Genomic DNA, 19,895 nt, shown 5'->3' on the forward strand with positions numbered 1-19,895 from the left:
CTATACAGTACATCCCACGGTCTCTGACTCCCTCTAGTTCTAGTAATGACATGGTGGAAATATATTTCTCTAGCAAACACTATGCATAGCAGGGTTCTGATTTCCTCTAGGGGCCAATTCTGGTGACTTCATCTTTAGAAACATATATTGTCCCCCAGAGGGAGTCATCAGCAGTGCCCTAAAAACCAGCCACTGGTTCCCAAAGAGCAGCTTTGCCTAAACCGGGGCATCAAGAAATATATAGGACTATAACTCCCATCATCCCTAGTGAGTCTGATCGCTTGAAGATGGGACTTGTAGTCCAACACATCTGGGAAGGTGCCAGGCCAGGTAAAGGCGCCGCAGAGCTTCACGGGGTCAACAAAGGGAGAAAAGAACTCACACACTCGAGTTGGTGGTGCTTCGACTGGAAACTTTTAATATAAAAAATTCACCGACGTACAAAAAGGCTAAAATGTGACAAACCGTTCAAAATATTGGGATCAACTTTCCTGTTACACACCAGTAGTAGAAAACAAAACCGAAAAGCCAAACCCCCAACTCAGTTGGGAAGCAGTGAAATGTACACGCATCACACTCCACCGGCTGTTCGTCCGCTTGGGCCAGCATCTCTCGGGTTGCCTTCTCGGTGGGAGGGTTACTCTCGGTGGACTAAGACAAACAAGCCCAGCAGAAATAGAACCGTGTACTGTCGGGAGGAGGAAAGGGAAACATTGGGATGACTGAGAAAGAGTACAGCAGAATTACGACTTGCTACCTTGGCGCACGATCTTTGGTACGCTGTCTGGAATTTCTACTGAATCCCAAAAAATCCAGCTTTTAAGGAAGAAAACAAACCTGACACTGTGGAAGGGAAGCTGTATTGCTCCAGATCTGTTAGGTCAACTCTCAAGATACCCCAGCTAGCCTGACCAATAGTAAGGGATAGCTCAGTAGTTTAGGTTAGCTGCAGAGCCAGAAGTTGGGAGTTTGATTCCCCACTGTGGTTCTTGAGAGAAGAGCCAGCCCGTGTAGCCTTGGGACAGCTGCATAGTCCCAGGGCTCCCCCTAGAGGAAGGAAATGGGAAACCACTTCTGAGTACTTTCTACCTAGGAAAACCCTGAAAAGGGTCACCAATGAGTCAGAATTGACTTGGCTACACATAATTATTATTTAAGCTGGCTGGAAAGCTCAGTGGTTTAGGTCTGTGGCTGCGGAGACAGAGGCTGGAAGTTTGATTTCCCATGGTGCCTCCTGCAAGTATGGCCAGCCTGGGTAGCCTTGGGCCAGCCGTACAGTCCCAACATACCCCAGAAGAACAGAATGGCAACCCACTTCTGAGTATTTCCTGCCTGAAAAACCCTGAAAAAGGAGCCACCGTAAATCGGAACTGACTTGAAGGCACATTATGATGATGATGGTGATGGGGGGGGGGGTCATAGTCCAAAGCATCAGAGAAGAACTGCCTTGGTGGTGATGTTGGGATACTTACAGCCCAGCACGGAGCAGTGGCCTTTCTACATGGAGGCTTCCTCAAATGTGGCTTTCTACCCAAGTTAAGAACAGAAGAGTGAACATACCTTGAATTTGGGGTAATCGTTCATCAGGATGGTCACTATTCCAATATATGGCACAAATCTAAAAAGGGAAAGCAAAGCCACCTGTTTTAGAAATCATCTGAACAGAGACTCACAGAGCTGGGCGCTGGCTCTAAATCCAAGGCAACCTACTCTGGCAGGGCATTTCTGAGAATAGCTGGCAGTCAGAGACCAGCTTGCCCATTTAAATGGGTTTAGACTTTAAGAAGTTTTTAATTTATTGGAATATTGCTAACTGTAAATAAAAGTCAATGTTTGGGCTGTGACTCTCTCATGCGCATCATCCTAACCACTAAGAATACTTGGGGTGAAATCTGGTAGTGAGTAGAGTAGGCCTGCTAAATCAATGGAACTTACACAGGTGTAACCTGCTCTTGCATCTGTATTCCTTTGGGAACCACACAGACTTTTTGCTGTTGTTTTCTGAACTGCAATAGGCGTCGACACACCAAATCTTCACTGATTCAATGGGCCTACTCTAGCTGTGACTTACTACTGGACTGAAGTCATGGAGAGAGGAAACAGGACTCCGCTTCTTACTAGACAGTAAAGGAAGTTTCAATCCCAAAGTACAACAGAGAGCTGGAAGAATTCTTTACCCAATTACAGTAATTAACTACTTTTCCGCACAGTTTAATACAACTGAGGAATTACATCAAGTTTAAAACATATACAGTAGGATCTCCATACGCTGAATGCGGATGCTGAAAAACAAAGATTATAGCAAGCACTATTTTAATAAAGAACGCTACACATAGTATGATCTCTGGTTCTCTCTAGTGGCCAGTTCTGGTAAATTCATCTTTAGAAATCTTTTTCTTTTAATATTTTTAATATTTTCAAATTGTGGATAAATGAATCAGCAGATACTGATCCCAGAGATACAGAGGTCCTGGTGTATTTTGTTAAGGACTGTTTAAATTGCATGTTAAGAAACTCCAAATGTTTTATGACCATAATAACCATGAGTGGACCACCCATCCTTGATTTGGAAATCTGGTGATATAAGACAGCAGAAGGGAAAAAAATATGGAAACACACACCTGACGAATCCATTGGAAACCTTCCTCCCAGTTGCCCTTTGGTGACCATCGCTTACCCTCTTGCTCTTCCCACCACGTCCTTCTTTTCCAGCCAGTGCTGCCCCTGCTTGTACAAGCCTCTGTCATCGACCGCGTTGTTGTCCCCTTTTGTCAAAAACTTGATGTCTCCATTTTGTCTTAACAGAGGGGGGGAAACACAAGAGTCAGATCAGCTGCTGAAGGCAGAATGCAACCACCACTTCTAAGGCAGCACCTGCTTTTCCTCTGCAAAGGGAACAGTGGTCCCACAAAGCTACAGATTCATGCAAGGGTGGGTATTGCCTCGTGGCACAGTGGTTAAATCGCAGTATAGTGGTGCCTCGCTTAACGGGCGGCCCGTTTAACAATGAATCCGCATAGTGACAAATTTTTTGCGATCGTTTTTGCGATCGCATTGTGATGTTTCTAATGGGAAAAAATCGCTTTGCGATGATTGGCAAGCTGTTTCGCTTACCGATTTTCGCATAACAATGATTTCCCAACAGCTGAAGCGGCGTGATGCCACCAGACCTCAGGTTCCCCTTGCTAGGTTCTGTCAAACCACAGTTTCTGTTCCATGCAGACTAAGAACACTGTTGTTCAAAGGAGCCCCCCAGACAGGAGTTCAATATTAGGACAAAATCATGGCTGAAAGAGCACACTTTACTCAAACTGCATGTTCTCTGTGTCAATGCGGCAAACTATGATCCGACCAAAGCAGTTTGATTAAACGGCGTGTACAAGAGTGGGAAAGAGTGATCAAACCCAGAGCTTGCTTTTGGTTCTCCTCAACGCCATAGAGACACGACACCACGTTGACCACGGCTGTTTTAAGAGGGCCCCGGTAGAAACTGATACGGCGTCTGTGTTTCGCAGCAGACCTGAGCCATCATCCATCTCCAAAGCAGGGGACCTACTTTTCATGAATTTTCAGCACCCGATGCACTATTGGGATTTCTCTTCCTTCTATCCTAAAGACCACGATTTCCCCCACTCTGATTGGCTCTTCGATGCGATTGGTTAAGAAGAGGAGGTCGCCTCGGTGGAATGCCGGTTCCATGCTGCCACTGGAAGACAAAGATGTCAGTCAGTGAGAACATATGGAGATCAGTGCTTCTCTCTGAGATGGTAGCACTCCATAAAAGAATCCAAAGCAGCGTACATCATTAAAAGGGGGGGGGGATTCCCAATATTAAAAACGGATTACACTTTATTAAATTTTTTAAAAAAAAGAATGAGCAAAACAGAGAAAAAAAATTAATCAGCCCATTTTAAAACCCAGCTTAGAGCGTCAATCACTAAGGGAAAGCCTGTCTGAAGACAGAAGTCTTCACCTGCTTGCGGAAGGACAGCAAAGACGGGGCTAGTCTGGCCTCCAGTGGGAGGGAGTTCCACAGTCTGGGAGCAGACACAGAGTAGGCTTTCTCTCCTGTGTCCCCGTCAGACGCACCAGTGAAGGTGGTGGGATCGAGAGGAAGGCCTCTCCTGATGATCTTAACACCCGAGCAGGCTCATAAAGACCGACGTGGTCCTTGAGATATCGTTGACATTTTAAAAATAATTGATCCACTGCCAGAAGGGGGACTGTGAAAAGCGCTGGAGATTCATGGGTAGCACAAATCACAAGCGTTATAAGAGGAAAGATTAAGATGAGAGATGGCAAAAATTTTTTTTAAAAATCACAAGTACTATTTGTCTGTTGCCAAATCTAGAACTACTAAATTTGACTTTTTTGGAGTATACCTTGTGCAGTCCCCTAGCCAAGAAGGCCAGTGGGCTCTGGGGATTAGAACCACAGAAACCAAGTCTCTTGAGTTTTGTTTTGGGGTCTTCCAGGAACTGCTTCCTCTCGTGAATCTCTTTAGTGACTCTGCTCATGGTAGAAAGGAAGGAAAAGGGGAGGAGACTTTTCGACTGTGGCAACCAGCAAAGGGAAAATGTTCCCACATAGGTTTATTTGCCCACTCTCATCACCTTCTTAATAGAGTTTCCCTTCAGGGGACAGATTGAAGCTAAGGAATGAGTGATCTGTATCTCCCTCTACTTGTCCCTTGTTGGTTTTAATTGCCCTCTTCATCACTCTATCAGACACCCAAGTAATTACTGAAATAGAAGGGAACTGTGATGTCAATACAAATGCAAGAATAGGCGACATCTTTATAGACCACTAAAAACCATGATCATACAATAGGTGAGCTTTCATGGACCAAGACCACTTCGTCAGGCGTGTAACAGTGTGAAGAACTTAAAAGTCCCAAGTTTCATGGCAGGATGGATTTCGCCAGGACAGTTAGATGTAAAGTCTGAAAGTTCTTGGCAAGATAGATAAGAAGAACTTGCCATTTTGCCAACAACTTTTGGACGTTACATCTAAGGGTAACTTTCCTGGTGAAATCCACCTTGCCATGAACTTTTGGACTTTAAAGTTCTTCACACTGGTACAAGCATGAAGTGTTTTATCCACGAAAGCTTGCATATTGTCTGATGATTTTAGTGGTCCATAATGGTATCACTTTTTTAAGGTTCCCCTTGACATTTAGTCCAGTCACGTCCAACTCTAGGGGGTGGTGCTCATCCCCGTCTCCAGGCCATAAAGCCAGCGTTTGTCCGTAGACTATTTCTGTGGTCACGTGGCCCGCGCAACTAGACACGGAACGCCATGACCTTCCTACCGTGGTGGTACCTATTTATCTACTTGCATTTTACATGCTTTCGAACTGCTAGGTTGGCAGGAGCTGGGACAAGCGATGGGTGCTCACATGGATTCGATCTTACAACTGCTGGTCTTCGGAACTTGCAGCAGAGAGGCTTCTGCGCTTTAACCCACAGCACCACCATGTCCCACTATGGTATCACCTACTCTCGCAGAAGTAACTATGGAGCAGTGCATACAGGAAGAGCGGGACTGGGTGTGAACCACATATTGCAGCCGCCCCCACACAAGAGTGAAAGACATGGAGATTTAATATGGCTCTGTATCCTTACACCAAAGAAAGCCAGAACAGAAACCTGCTGCCAGTTCTCTGACACAGACTGTATGGCCAAAGCCAAGCTGCCACATATGGATGAGATCTTTCTGTATTCTTTGCCAGCTGGCTTTCCGGTAACCAAGCTTTCCATTCTGTGCTCAATAACAGCTCCACCATGTTCCAAATGCAGGCATAATGCTAGTGTTCCTCTTCCTTATCTGTCCTTCCCTCCTGTATTGTGGGTATTAGACTGCAACGTGTGATATTGGGGGGGGGGGCTGTTTTATCATTTACTATGAATGCAGAGCCCAGTAAATAGGAGACACATTAAAAAACAAAACTCCAAAAGTGCATTATAGGACTTTCAAGCAGAGGGTGGGCAGTTTCCTTTTCATTTAGCAATTTCCTATTTATTTACGTGACTATCTTCATGAGACACCCAGCAACAAGTTCAAAAGCAGCCAGAAACAACAGCACATGATGAATAGCCAGAATTATTCTCACTAGAAGTTCTGTTGGACTTACAGACAGACAGGCATGAACCAATGAACTAGCCGTTCATGCTCATCTCTAATTCTGACTACAATCACTGTCATCATCATCATCACCAACAGCCTTAACCCTAAGGTTAAAAGTGTACAGCAAGATGGTCTATTCTAAATTGCATTAGCACAAACACACTACCTTGGTGCCTATCGGGGGCAATCCATAACATTTTTAACTCTGCAAGGGTGTTACCAAAAAGTATCACGAAACTCTAAGGGCTGGAAGAGGAATCAGCCCTGTAACAGCCTATCTCTTTTTTCTTGAGGATCCTAAGCAACATAAGTATCTTGGTGAAGAAGGGAGAGGACACGACTCCTTCCGGGACACTCGTCCTCAATATGATTCAACAGCTGCTTTCCCCTCTGATGGAAGATACCAAAGAAACTTCAACAGGATTTCTTGCTTATTGTGTCAGCCGAGAATAAATGTATCGCTGGTAAAATAGCTTAGGGAGGTGGCACCTGGAAAATTATGGGAAATCTCATGTTGTCTAGTGTTTTTAATGGTTTTAAATATTTTGCAGAAATGGTTCAATTGGGTATTATTTTGTGGCGGTTGTTGAGCAAATAAAATGGTCCCAACCTGGAACCCTTTGTAAATGCTGAGCATTTTCACTGAAGGAAAAATCTGTCTTATAAAAGGTAACAGGGGCCTGCTTGCTGAATAAAGAGCAGCCGTCGTGTAAAGTCAGCATCTTACAGCTGCAGCTGAAGAAACGGGATATAATTCATGAAAACGTGTGCTAACTAAAACTTGTTAGTCTTTTAGGTTCCACAAGAGTTATTGGTTTTATTTTTCAGAGGATGGACGCCAAACATTCCGGGATTTATATCTTGCTTTTTCTCACACCACCAAATGTTATCATCCCACAAGATGGTACCCTTTTATGCATGATTATCTCAGACATTTCAAGACCCATGTGTTGGATCTGTGTGCTCTTCCATAAGGCAGACCTATTGGTCAAGGAATGGTGCTAAGCATGGGGGAGACCCAAGAACGGTAAATGTTCCAGAGCAAAAAAAAAAAACATCCCAAGTTCTTGGGAGTTGGATCTCCTCCTTGAGGTTCTCACGCTACAGCCTGGTTTGCTCCAAAGATTACCGGCATTATTTTACCTAAGTACGACCACGATGGGGCTTTCACTGCCCGTTGCTACCATCAGCCCTTTCCAGATCATCAGTGCTGAAGAAACAATCATCCCAAAGTTCAGCACCTGGTAATACAGCTGGGAGGGGAAGAAGGGACAAGGATGAGGAGGGGAAAAACTGGAAATAAAACCGCCCCTCTTCATGAAGACACAGTCATGCATGCACAGAACGTTCCCTCGGCCACAAACATCTCCCCAAATAAAACCTGCTTTCTCACAGCTACAGTGGACAACCTAAAATTAATGGAAGTCTCATCACAGTCCACAAAACTGGCTAGAGAGCTCAGCGGTTCAGGCATCTGGCTGCAGAGCTGGAGGTTGCAAGTTCGAATCTCCAAGCAGTAGAGCCAGCCTGTGTGGCCTTGAGCAAGTAGCATCGTTCCAGGGTGCCTCCTAGAGGAAGGGAAGGGAAAACCACTTCTGGGTATTCTCCACCTAGAAAACCCTGAAAAGGGTCACCATAAATCAGAACTGACTTGATGGCACATGATTAAAAAGAAAGTACAGTGGTGCCTCGCTTTACGATTGCCCCGCATTACGATGAAACTGCATTATGACGATCTTTTTGCGATCGCAGAACGATGGTCTGAATGGGGTTTTTTCGCTTTGCGATGATCGGTTCCCTGCTTCGGGAACCGATTCTTCGCAAAACGATGATTTTCCTCCAGCTGATCGGCGGTTTCAAAATGGCTGCCAGGTAAATAAAATGGCTCCCTGTTGTTTTCTGGGACGGATTCCTCGCTGCACAGGCACCGAAAATGGCCGCCCTATGGAGGATCTTCACTGGACGGTGAGTTTCCAGCCCATTGGAACACATTAAACGGGTTTTAATGCGTTTCAATGGGCTTTTTATTTCGCATTACGACGTTTTCGTTCTACAGCGATTTCGCTGGAACGAATTAACGTCGTAATGCGAGGCACCACTGTAATTAATATACAGTACCAAGATGGTAGGAATATTTATATTTGAATTTTATAATAACTGTGTGTTGTGAAATTGATTCCAACTTAAGACAACACTCCTCCAAGGTTTTCTAGGAATAGGGTATTCAGAAGTAATTTACCATTTCTTTCTTCTGGGGCTACACAGCTTGCTACACAGGCCACACAGCCTGGCTCTCTTCTCCTGGGAAACAAACTCCCAACTTAACTCACTGACTTATCCTCCTAGCATTATTGAAATAACCTTCATAGAACCAAGGAGGTAGTTTAAGCTGCTCACTGTAGATGACAAGACAGGCGCAATACGTGCTCTGGAGAACAACGTAGGGGACCTGAATTTGATAACAGCCTCTTCCTTCACTTTCTCTGCCTTTTGTCTCCTTCTCAGGACAGTGACAGGGCCAAAGGAGGCACAGTGGAAGATGGCTCAGGCAGTGCCCCCATCATCCTTTAATACAGCCGTCTTCAATCTGGGTCTCGCCAGATGTGTTGAGCTGCCACAAGCCAGGACACAGAAACTGGACTAGAGACGTCACTTGAAATGTCAGATAGTTTCTCCTGTTTTATTTTTTCCACTTGCTCCTTCTCTACACTCCACTCTACCAAAAGGGTTCTTCTACTGACTGCTGGAGAAGCCGGAGGAGGAAGAGGAGAAGAACACCAAATTAAGGGAAAGGTGGCTGCATCCGTTCTGGCCACTTTGCTACGTTTCTGGACCCAAAACGGCACACGGTGTGGTGCTGGGGTCACCGCCTTGGGCTGTGTCTGGCGTATCCTTTTCCTCCGTCTCGTGCAGGTTTGAATCCAACCCTCCCCGACATCGCTTGTGGGAACCCTGTAGACCTGTCGTTCCCACCTTCGGGTAGCCCAGGACTTCTTGGGACTGCAGCCTCCAGAAACCCTAGGCAGCACAGCTGGTGGTGAAGGCTTCTGGGACTTGTAGTCCAAGAACACCTGGAACGCCCAAGGTTGGGAACCACTGGTGTGGACCAATGGTTCCCAACATTGGGACCCCAGGTGTTCTTGGACTACAACCCCCAGAAGCCTCTGCTACTAGATATTCTGGCCAGCATTTTGGGGGTTGTAGTCCAAGACTATTTGGGGAGCCACTGATGTGGGCGGCAGGGATTATGGTCTACCTTGGGACCCCAGGTGTTCTTGGACTACAACCCCCAGAAGCCTCTGCTATGAGATGTCCTGGCCAGCATTTTGGGGGTTGTAGTCCAAGACTATTTGGGGAGCTACTGATGTGGGTGGCAGGGATTATGGTCTACCTTGGGACCCCAGGTGTTCTTGGACTACAACCCCCCAAGAATCCTGTCCAGCCCAGCCAGTGGCGGGGGCTTCTGGGGGTTGTAGTCCAAGGGGACACCACCACCCCCCCGGGCACCCCCTGGCCGCAGAGGTCCGGCTCCCGCCCGTCTTCCACCCCCAGGGCTTCGAGGCTGCCAAGAACCCAGGCCAGGCCTCGCTCCCCCCCCCCGCCCCGCGCACCTGCCGCTTATTCATCCGCCGAACATCGTCTAAGAAATCCAGGGAAAACATCCCGCGGCGGGAAGGAGGGCAGCCGAGGCGAGGCGAGGCGCCGTTGCCGGGACGACCGGAAGTTCCGCCTCCGGCTGCCCGGAGCTACTTCCGCCGAGCGGGGGAGGGGGCCGCTTCCTCGAGGCCATAGAGTCCTCCCTTCCCAGACCGGTCCTCCCAGCCAAGGGTGGTTCAAACGGTCAAAGGCGTCTGCGCAACTTTTACTTCCGGTTCAGAAGGTTGCCTGGCGTGTGCGGGAGGGGCGGGGGAAACCCTTGGTTTGGGTTGCCTGGTCTCTCTTTGGCATAAAATAAGTATGTTTTGTGTGTCGTCGAGCCAGGACTAGTCCTGCAGGAACCCTACCAGGGCTTTCATCATCATCATCATCATCATCATCATCATCATCATCATCATCATCATCATCATCATCATCATCATCATCATCATCGCCGCTTTGCTAACAGGCTCTGCCCCGCATGTGTGCCCATGGCTGAGCGGGGATTCGAACCCAGGTCCTCCTGAGTCCTTGTCCATTACACCCCACTGAGTATGGTGGGTTTCCTCTGCACTTTTTAGGGTACTGCAGGCCGCTACGGCTCTTGCTCCTGAGCATGGACAGAATTCCTTCCTTTCCTCCCCGCGAGCAGTTGACACTTTATTTTTTTTTTTGCGGGGGCGGGGAAGAGTGATTAAAAAGGACGATTGGTGAGAGGTACGCATGCGCGCACTAGTCTGTCCCTGGGGCATGCGCACTCTTTCTAGTGAAGCAACGCCAGGAAGGGCGAATCTCGGGTGGGCGAAGGAGTAGACGGCGCCTATCCAAAGCGATCGGATGAATGCATTTTTTTTTTTTTTTGGAGGCTGGCTCTCTGGGACGCTTTGTTGCAAGATAAGGGAGAGCCCCGGAATTTCTTTCGTTCCATTACACTTAATTAAACACGGTTCATTAATTCAGTTGCGATCCCACCCTTCAGTTCATTAACTTGCAATGCGATAGGAGGAGATAGCATCGAAATTCATGCTTACAATTAGGACTGCAGCGTCCTAATTAAAAAAAAAACTCCAGCTGATTGGGCACCTGTTTCCGGGAGAGTATTTTTCATACCGATCCTCATGAAAATTGCAAATGGCAAGTGCCATTACAGAAACATGGCTTATAGCTGGAGGCAAACAAATGTTCGTTAATTAACTACTAGGATTAGATTAAACAATTAACATTTACTTCATTGCTTTGGAGCCTTAATTAAAGTATAAAGCGGTTAGTGTTAATATCGGAGTGTATTGTCAATGGGCAGTGTGGTATAGTAGGTTGAGTGACAGGGGATAATACGGCTCAGGAGATCTCTGTTCAAATCCCCAGGGGGGCATGGAAGCTCAAGAGGGTGGGGGAAGAGGGACTGGTAAAACTGCCCCTTTAAATATCTTACTTACCTTAAAAGTTCTATTAGGGCACTTAGTAACCACATAATACACACACACAAAATAGCAAAGCTGCACCCTGTGTAAGGAGACCACCACTGTCTCTCAGCCTAAACTATGTCACAGGGTAGTTGCAAGTATAAAATGTGATGAAGACCGACGGTAAGTGTTGCCCCAAGAAAACGCAGGATAAATACACTACAAACCACATTAAAAGTCTGCACAGGAATTCTACCGAGAGTGCCTGATACTTTCTGCTACAATGTGGCTGGCAGTTTCCTCTGTTTAGAATATGCTTTTGATGGTTTGAATGCCTATACAGTATTTCACATATGCATGACAAAGCAACGCTTTGAAATCCTGATGCTATATTAGTTGCAAAGTACTGACAGCTATTTTCTTACAATCTTAGCTACCTGTTAGAAAAAGCATTTTTATTATTCTGTCCTATCTCGTCACTGCAGTTCAAGAGAAAGACATGTCTGCTCATTATTGGCTTAAAAGAAATTAGTTAAGTTAGTTACAGGGACCAATAAAAGTAGTTACATTTAATAAATTGCAATTTTTGAAAAAGCAACTCTAGTTCCCCGTGTTCTAAAACTAACCAGTTAGTTTGAGTTGCTTTAAAATGGGTGGGAATCTGTTAACCTCCAGATGTTTTTGGCCTCCAGATGCTTTACTGTTGCTGCAACATGCACAACACAGCACAGGATGTACACCAGGCACTTGGACCTTTTGATATTCCAGCTGCAACATTTAGTGGGGTCGTAGTTCTGTGACTATAAAAGGAACTAAAATAGTTACATCACAAAAGGAATACAGTTACTGGCATAACTCAGCAAAGCAAAAGGGATTCTGTTCTTTCTTGTACTGATGCTAAACTCTTAGAATGTAAAGGGTTAAAGAACTGGAACCACCAAGGAGCTAACTGGGAAAAAAACAGTTGAACTGGCTGCCCAATTCTGAATCATTATACGACGACTCCTCAAAACCTGGACTAACAGATTGGAAACGACCCGTTCCATTGCATGTGTAAGAAGCACAGTATTGAAAACCAGAGCGCGATGCATTGTTAGATGGTTTTATTTGAAATACTTTGAAGTAAACATTATAGCAAGGCACAAATGCCACTGCAGATTAAATAGATATGTGATGGCTTGGAAGGGACACCCCCCCTCTCCACCCCCTGCTATTGTTACTATAGCTAGGCTACCTTGTAAAACATTCCTAGACTAAAATGTACACAGTATCAAAAAATACAAAGAGATTTATCAAAACACATTGGGACGAGAAAGTGAGCAATTCAAATGCAATAAGATAAATAGGTTTTTTTTCCTTTTTAAATTATTTATAGTAAACAATGAGCAGGGTTCCGATCCAAAACATAAAAACCGTATATATATATATATATATATAAAAAGGAAAATATTACATGAAGCGGGAGGAAAGCACGCATGAGAAAAAACAGCACAGATGAAGGAAGGGGGAAAACGAGGCAATGCAAGAGAGGATGGGGAGAAATTTGGGAGGCTGTTCAGCCAGCTGAGGGCCTGGAGACGGGGAGGGAAGGGATGTGCTATCCAAGAAGCAGGAGCACTTGAAGAGGACGGAGTAGTGCTTTTCCTCGTATCCTGGAACTGCTGCAACGAGGACAGGAAACCAGCCAGGCAGTATTGGGGAGGGTATGTCAACAGAGAGAGAAAGAAGAGACGGTTTTTCCGGGAATAATGTAATTTTTTTTCTTTTGCCATGTCTTTTCTCAAAGGAAACTCTTAACAGGGAGAATCTTGCTGACTCAACAAGAAAAAGCAGCCGGCATAGATGGAAGAATAGGCTGAGCCGAACACTCTTCCTAACACCTCCCCCCCCCCCTTCTTTTCATTCTTTTGGACACTTACAATCACCTATGCATACGTTAAATATGTTATGTACCCTAATCTCACTTACTTGCAGAATGGAAAAGGCCACCCCACAGTCCATCACAGATACACAACAGATACTCTTAGGTTGTTAAAAGGAAGGGGCCTCCAAAGGGCAGATGCAGGGGAGGGGGTATCAGGAGACACGACTCTCATTGTCTCCTGTGCTCCCAGAGGCATCTGGCGGGGCCATTGTGAGACACACAAAGCTGGACTAGATGTGTGTTTGTGTTTTATTCAGTCAGGTAGATGGACTTCTGTTTTTGCTAGCCTGCTGAAAGCTTCAGCGCCGCCTGGTCCACTTAGAACAGAAAGCTCCCACTGGAGTTTGGTCACCAAGATGCTGCTACCCTGGCTGACACCGGGGGCTGACTGCGTACACGTGCAACAGGACTGCACCATTTGTGCAACATGGAAACATTCCTCCCCGAATAGTTATTGATGTTGAAAGAATATCTTCTACTATTTTTTTTAAAAAAAACAGTTTGATGATGGTGTTTGTGGAGCGTCTAGAAGTGAGACTGGTCTGTTTTTAAGGATGGTGGTGGGCACTGCATGTGTGTCTCAAGCAGAAAGAACAAACAGAGATGGTCCAGGAAGTACAGTAGGACCCCCATATCCACGGGATCCGTATCCATGGTTTCACTTATACACTGTCTGAAAATACTTTTTTAAATCCAGAAAAATATCTATTAACAGAACTGGCCACTAGGGGGATGAAGAGACCATGCTATGAATGCTTGTTAGGGAAAAATACATAGCATGGTGTCTGGTGCACTCTAGTGGCCAGTTCTGATAATGCATGTGAAAATATTGTTTCTGTTCTTTTTCACCCTTTACCTTGCTCTCTCTCTATATAGAGCAAGGCAAAGGGGAAAATATATATAGTGTTCACTATTATTTATGGTTTTCTGTATCCAAAGGGAAACTTGGAACCTATCCTCAGCGGATATGGGAATCCTACTGAATACTTGCTAGACTCGGACAAAGAATCTTGAGAATCGAGAAAACAAAAGCCAGCAGCAATACTCTTTATGCAAAGGGGGGAATATGAGGTTAAAGGGCTGGCTGGGGTCTTGAGTGATACACAAGGGCTCCTGTTGTTTTGGGGAAGAAAAATAAAAGAAGGGGGGGATGCCAAAAAGTGTTTCTTACCCTGGAGGTTCAGACATGGTTTAACTGGATGTCTTCACCACACAATCTCTTTTTCCCCCTCTCACATCTGTGACATATTCAGTGCTACAGGTTAGTTTGCTTGTTTGGGATTTCCCTTACCAGCTGAAGCGCGTGGAATGCAGCACCCCATTCCACGAAATCAACAGCATGTTTAAGACTGCCCCGGCCCCTCCAACCGACAGCTTAGGAGAGACAAATCTTAAATATTCGGAGACTTTGCATGTTTGGCCTGAGAACTGAGTTTCTCTGCGTTACAGGACAGGAGATTACTCTCAGAGTCTTTGCTCTTTGCACTACTGTCTTCTCCATCCGTAATGTTCGTCTTGGTGTTAGGCTCTGCCAGTCTTTTCTCGTTCGTCTCCATTTCTGCTCCCTCTTTTTCCTCCTCTTCTTCGGGTTCCTCCTCTTCCTCCTCCCCCTCCTCTGGATCTTTTATTTTATGTACAATAAAGAGATGCCGATTGAGAGAGATGTGAGATGTGTAACACAAACCACACAGCAGGCACTGGTAAGTGGAACTGTCCGTCTTGTGCCGAGGTATGTGTGCCAGGAATTCAGTCTCGCTGGCTGTCGCAAAGCCGCACTTTGCGCATTTCCAATGTGCCGCCTTCAGTTTTTTTGCTGGTGGATCTTCAGATTCTGATGTTGTTGTTGTTGTTTCTGTCTGGTCCAAACCTTCTGCAGTTACCCTCTTTGGAGATTTTGCCTGTAAAACAAATGCAAACACCTATGAGGGACATGGAAGGACCTTCCCCAAAGAATGCTCCCACACCTAAAGAACAAGTGCTGTTGCTGCCTGTTCATTCCTCTCCAGAAGCACCAATGTGAGAGGGAAGGCACGGCATGGCACCAACCAAATTTGCATCACAGGGGCCTGATCCAGTAGCCCATTACAAGCGTACTGCTCAGGCAAAGAGAGGTCTCTGTAAGAGAGAGATGCCCACACCTTTGTGGGCTACACCTGTCTGTGTGTTTGAGAACCAGAAGTCTATGTGTGGTTTGTAACAAATGCCGTTTTAGACTCAGACTAATGGTGCAAAACACCATCACTACCACTCCCCACCCCTATTAATCTAATTCCACCCCATGACAGTGCTGAACCACCACTTATTTTATGGGGACTTGTATTCCCTCTGTCCATACCCCCTGCTTGCTGTTAAGGGGCATACCTAGCCTGTAATGGTCCGACATAGCTCTTGCTCAAATACCCATGCTCTTTCACTAGGGGACAGAATACTGAAAGAGATCTCTCTCTAAATGTGATTTTTGCACTCACAATGCACTGTGCTGAGCAGCCATCAAGTCTGTTCAGCATCTCTACAGAATATATGGAACAGTTGTTTTAGAGCAGTGGCTCCCAAGCTTGTGGTCTCCAGATGTTCTTGAACTAAAACTCCCGGAAGTTTCAGCACTAGCTGTGCTGGCCAGGAATTCTGGGAGTTGCAGTCCAAGAACATCTGGGGACCCAAGTTTGGCAAACACTGTTTTAGAGTATCTCTTCTGCTCTGTTAGAAAAATAACCGAAGCTACTGGAAGACGATGCTCACTCCTATTCCATCTTAAACTGTCCTACCTTTGCCTTCAATATTCTCCAGGCTGCGAATTCTCCAATTTCTATTTTATACTGCACAAAGATGTCAAAAGGTACCTTGCACCCCAAGGTCCTAGAAACCATCTACCCTTTCTAATATGCTTTTTAATCTCGAGGATAGTGTTTTGTCCATCTTGATCTAGATTCTAAGAACAGGAGGTCTTCCCGGCCAAAATAGAAGAATCACTTAGCATTCAATCTCTACAATCGACACGAAGAGAATCGGAGACAGAGGTGGAAAAGTCACAGAGGGAGGAAATTTAACTACCCCACTTCCATCATTTAAATAAAGCGCTGCAGATTACCTTTGACAGGTCTTCTGCTGGAGCTTTGGTTTTGGATATCTGGGAAAGATCTGGGTTTTTGATACCATGCATTAGGCTGATGTGGCTCTCCAGCATAGACAGCTGAGGAAATGTCTGAACTTCATCTGTGCAGTACCTTTAAAAAAATGAAGCAAGACAACATCACTGATATTAGTAGATTTCTGAGTGTCACCCCCTTGGCACCATCCCACACTATTGGCATTTTGACTGCGTGCTCTTTGGGTCAGGGGCCCATTTACTTCTTCCCTTATAGAACTTTAAGGATCCTCTCGAGACTAGAAAAAGGTGATGTTCTGGACTAAAACTCCCAGAATCCCCTAGCCAACATAAGCACTTGAAAAAAACATCAGCTGTGGGTGCTGGTGCTTCAGCAGGCAGATCCGGAGCAGCTGGCACTGGCGGTGGATCCAGAATGGGGTCTCAAGGCACCTCCATGTCCGGGATTCCCCCTTTCGCTGCCACTTCTGGTTCTGCTGCCACCACGCCACCCACTTTCTTTTCTTTTCTTTTCAGTTTGGGCGCACGAGCCCAAAAAGTTTCACCACCACTATCCTAAAAGCCACTGTGAAGCAAGGTCTCCTCTCTCTAAACCAGGCATCCTAACAACAATTCCACAGCGGTTCCAACAACGCTTTTAAAACGAGTGGTGGGCCATCTTTTCTTTCTGCCAACGGTTACATTATTTTGTTACTGTCGGACTGACGATGCACCTTTCTACCCAAAAATTTAGATTTAAGATGACTCGTAACAACCCTGAACCAAATGTAATGAAAATACATTTAAATTTCAAAGCACAATTAAATTAAGAACACAGGAATAAGGAGAAGTTTTTACATGGTTAAAAAGCCCCTCCCTCAGCCACTATGCAAGGTCCAAAAGCCAGCCTGAAAAACAACAACAAAGTCTTGCTTGCAGGAGGAAGAACAGCAGAGAAGGGGCTAATTGACCTCCCCTGGGAGCAACTGGCACAGTCAGAGCATCACTGCTTGTGTGAATGCTAATTCTGTTTACAGAGCCAGTTTTAGCTTGGTATATTTTTTACTAGAGGCCCAGTTCTAATGTTGTGTTTTTCATTTATTTGTTTGTTGAAGCATCCATGCAAATGGCTGGAAAGAAGGAAAGAGAAGTACCTGTGAGTTGAGACAGGCTTCCATGACAGAACTGGCTCACGGAATTGGCTACAAGCAGCCTGCCTAAAGGACTCATTCCCACAGAATGGTTTCAAGTTAGACATAAACATCCGTGTTTAGGAATAGACAAAGAGGCCACCAAGAGCGGCTTAGAGCCTAACTTTCTCGCCTAATGGCAACAAAGGTGACCTTGATCCATTTTACAGTCTGATCTGGGCCATGGAGGAAGATAAGAACCATGTTCCTAAAACAAACCTGGGAGGGTTTACCCTGGTGGAAATATGTGTTTTGTCTGTGACTTGATGGGAACGGCGGCTATCACGCTTGTCAACAAACAAATCCAGGAATCCAAGAGCCCACAAAGCACAGGAGTTAAAATACTGTACTCAGGAAGAAATCATCAGTGCAAACAATGATGACCACGTGCAACAGTCCAAGCCCATTCCTGCTTGAAATTGCTCTGCTTCCCTGGCTAATGTTTGTGCTTCAGAGAAGTCTGTTCTGCTCCCTGCTCTAAACCATGAGTAGGATATGCAAGACCTTCCCACTGTTGTACGGCAAGTCCCATTAGCCCCCCGTTCAGCACTAGGGATTGAGATGTTCACTTAAAAACAAAAGGAAGAAAATAAGCCACAAAATAAGCTTGTTTCCGCCCCTCCTTTCTGATTTTTTTTTAATGATTCCCAAAAGAGAGCTCCTTAAACACCTCTGTTTCACTAACAAAAGACGGGCACAGAAACATTTCATGATTTTTTAAAATGTTTTCCTTTTCATTAAATGCTTCTTCCATCTCTTGTCTGTAAAAATTGTCCACAATTTTTTCAGCCCCTAGCATTGTGTGTTGCTGCTGCTGCTGCCAGCATCCTATCAGCACGTCCAGGAGCAAGGAAGGGGGCACTCTGAATCAGTAAAACAGCCTGGATTTGTGTTTGGAACACAGTGAGGAGAAATTGTGATCTTTCTTTGCTTCAGCATAAGTGTGCTGCCTGCTAGCTTGATTGATTCTCCTTTGCCTTGCCTCTGCTTTGTTTTTAAGTAGCAGTGCAGCATAGAGGACGAACGGAAGAAAGGACTGATGTTTTTCTGTGCTTCAGTGCTAAAAGAGTGAGCAGCAAACCAGCAGGTTTCTAGCCAACACTGTGAGCCCCAATTCTTGGGGACAAAGCAAGAGGCGAGGTCAGAAGAACCCTTCTGTCTCAAGAAAGTCTGAAGGAAGGAAGGCCAGGCCACAAGCACTCTCCTAGGACTTATTGCAGCTCTGCTGGAAGGAAGGGCTAAATGGTTGGGAGTGGTGTAGGAGTTCCCATGCTCCATTCCTTACTCCTCCTCTTCCCTGCTTCCCCGTTGTCCTCCCATTTTTACTGGCTCATTGTTTCATGCTGTTCTCCCTGCTGTAAGGGGGCACTCAGTCCTTTTGCCGTGATTCTTCTTCCACTCCACCTCATCTGACCAGAAGACACTGACATCTTGGGACTTTAGCACAGGCCTAGATCAGAGTTTCTATAGCGGGCCCAAAGGAAAGAAAATGGAATGAAAGGATCGGAAAGAGCCAGTCCCTTTCATGTGAAAGACGGATGAAGGAAAGCCCCCCAAAACAAGAGGCATCCCCTGAAAAATCCTGTAATAAATCAAGACCTGAAGTTTTCACCTTGTGCTTCCCTAGTCAGCATATACTGATAGGAGATGCAATAATATTCTGTAAACACATAAGGAAACTCCCCAAAGGATATGAGGACTGGGAATGCATCCAGGCTTCCCCTGGGCAAGGAGAGCACCCTGTTGGCTGATCTTTCCACTCCAGAAGCACCACTAGATCGCTTCCGACACAAGAAGGAATCAATCACAAGCTGCACGCTGGTTGGGGCAGGGCCGAAGACAAAAGTGAAAAGGGTCAACTCCTTCTGACAGCCCTCCCTCCCCTTCCTCCTTCCCCCAACCCATAATCTACCAAGGAAGGGCCAGATCACTCTTGTCAGAGGTCTGAACTGACCCACGTACAGAAGACGTCTGAAAGAAGGCTAAGCGATGGAAGTTCTGCAACTCTGCTCTAAACAAGATCAACTCAAATGGAACTAACCATTCTCAAGTCCATCAGATGCAGCCTCCTGCTTGCATTATTAATGTCTAGCATGCAACTGCTTTATCATGGAATCTAGCTGAGAAACCTAAGGCTCCACCTCAACTACTATACGATTCCTCCACTCTTTTATGTTTGGAAAGAGAAAGCAGCAGAAAGACCCAATTGCAATGCACATTTCTATCCTAGGAGTCCTCTATTTTATTTATTTATTTAAAGTATTTTTAACCCACCTTACTCCATAAAAAGGACCCAAGGTGGCTTACAACAATTAAAAAACAGGTTAGTAACAATGAGCATGCAATACTCAAAGGATCAATTAATATGGTATCAAAAGATGTAAGCGATACCAAAACATGTTCAACACAGTAAGGTATAATTCATTTTAAAAAACCCACTTGGTAGCCATTCATTCAGGGAAAGCTCGTCAGAAGAGAAAGGTCTTTTGTCTGCTGGTGGAAAGACAGCCATGATGGGGCCAGCCTGGCTT

At 45.5% G+C, this 19,895-nt stretch overlaps 2 protein-coding genes across 4 annotated transcripts in view; both read right to left on the reverse strand.

Annotated features, from left to right (window-relative positions):
* Positions 1-395: 395 nt before the first annotated feature.
* Positions 396-9,895, reverse strand: SEC11A (SEC11 homolog A, signal peptidase complex subunit). Its single transcript, XM_072981666.2, has 6 exons — positions 9,738-9,895; positions 7,270-7,379; positions 3,557-3,706; positions 2,678-2,797; positions 1,561-1,618; positions 396-688 (listed from the first exon to the last, which is right to left on the reverse strand). The coding sequence occupies exons 1-6, from the start codon at positions 9,786-9,788 to the stop codon at positions 638-640; spliced, it is 540 nt and encodes a 179-aa protein (XP_072837767.1). The 5' UTR covers positions 9,789-9,895; the 3' UTR covers positions 396-637.
* Positions 9,896-12,862: 2,967 nt separating this feature from the next.
* The window catches only part of ZNF592 (zinc finger protein 592), a 41,143-nt gene continuing 34,110 nt past the window's right edge, over positions 12,863-19,895 (reverse strand). For 2 of the 3 annotated variants that reach the window (XM_020815842.3, XM_020815843.3), the window contains 2 exons: positions 16,178-16,313; positions 12,863-14,987 (listed from right to left, as the gene is read on the reverse strand). In XM_020815842.3, the coding sequence (XP_020671501.3) occupies positions 14,481-14,987; positions 16,178-16,313 (643 nt within the window). In that variant the 3' untranslated portion in view covers positions 12,863-14,480. Of the gene's footprint in view, positions 14,988-16,177; positions 16,314-17,032; positions 17,305-19,895 lie in introns of those variants that run through there. The other variant, XM_072982196.2, reaches the window with a different exon arrangement.

The sequence above is a fragment of the Pogona vitticeps genome, chromosome 12, assembly GCF_051106095.1.
Source record: "Pogona vitticeps strain Pit_001003342236 chromosome 12, PviZW2.1, whole genome shotgun sequence".
Lineage (NCBI taxonomy): Eukaryota > Metazoa > Chordata > Lepidosauria > Squamata > Agamidae > Pogona > Pogona vitticeps.

Coding starts and splice junctions, on each gene's coding strand:
- SEC11A (XM_072981666.2), bottom strand. CDS start 9,788: ATGTTTTCCCTGGATTTCTTAGACGATGTTCGGCGGATGAATAAGCGG. Junction 7,380..9,737: donor GGCGGATGAATAAGCGGCAG/GTGCGCGGGGCG, acceptor TTCCCCTCCCAG/CTGTATTACCAGGTGCTGAA. Junction 1,619..2,677: donor GTGGTGGGAAGAGCAAGAGG/GTAAGCGATGGT, acceptor TTCCCTTTTTAG/ATTTGTGCCATATATTGGAA.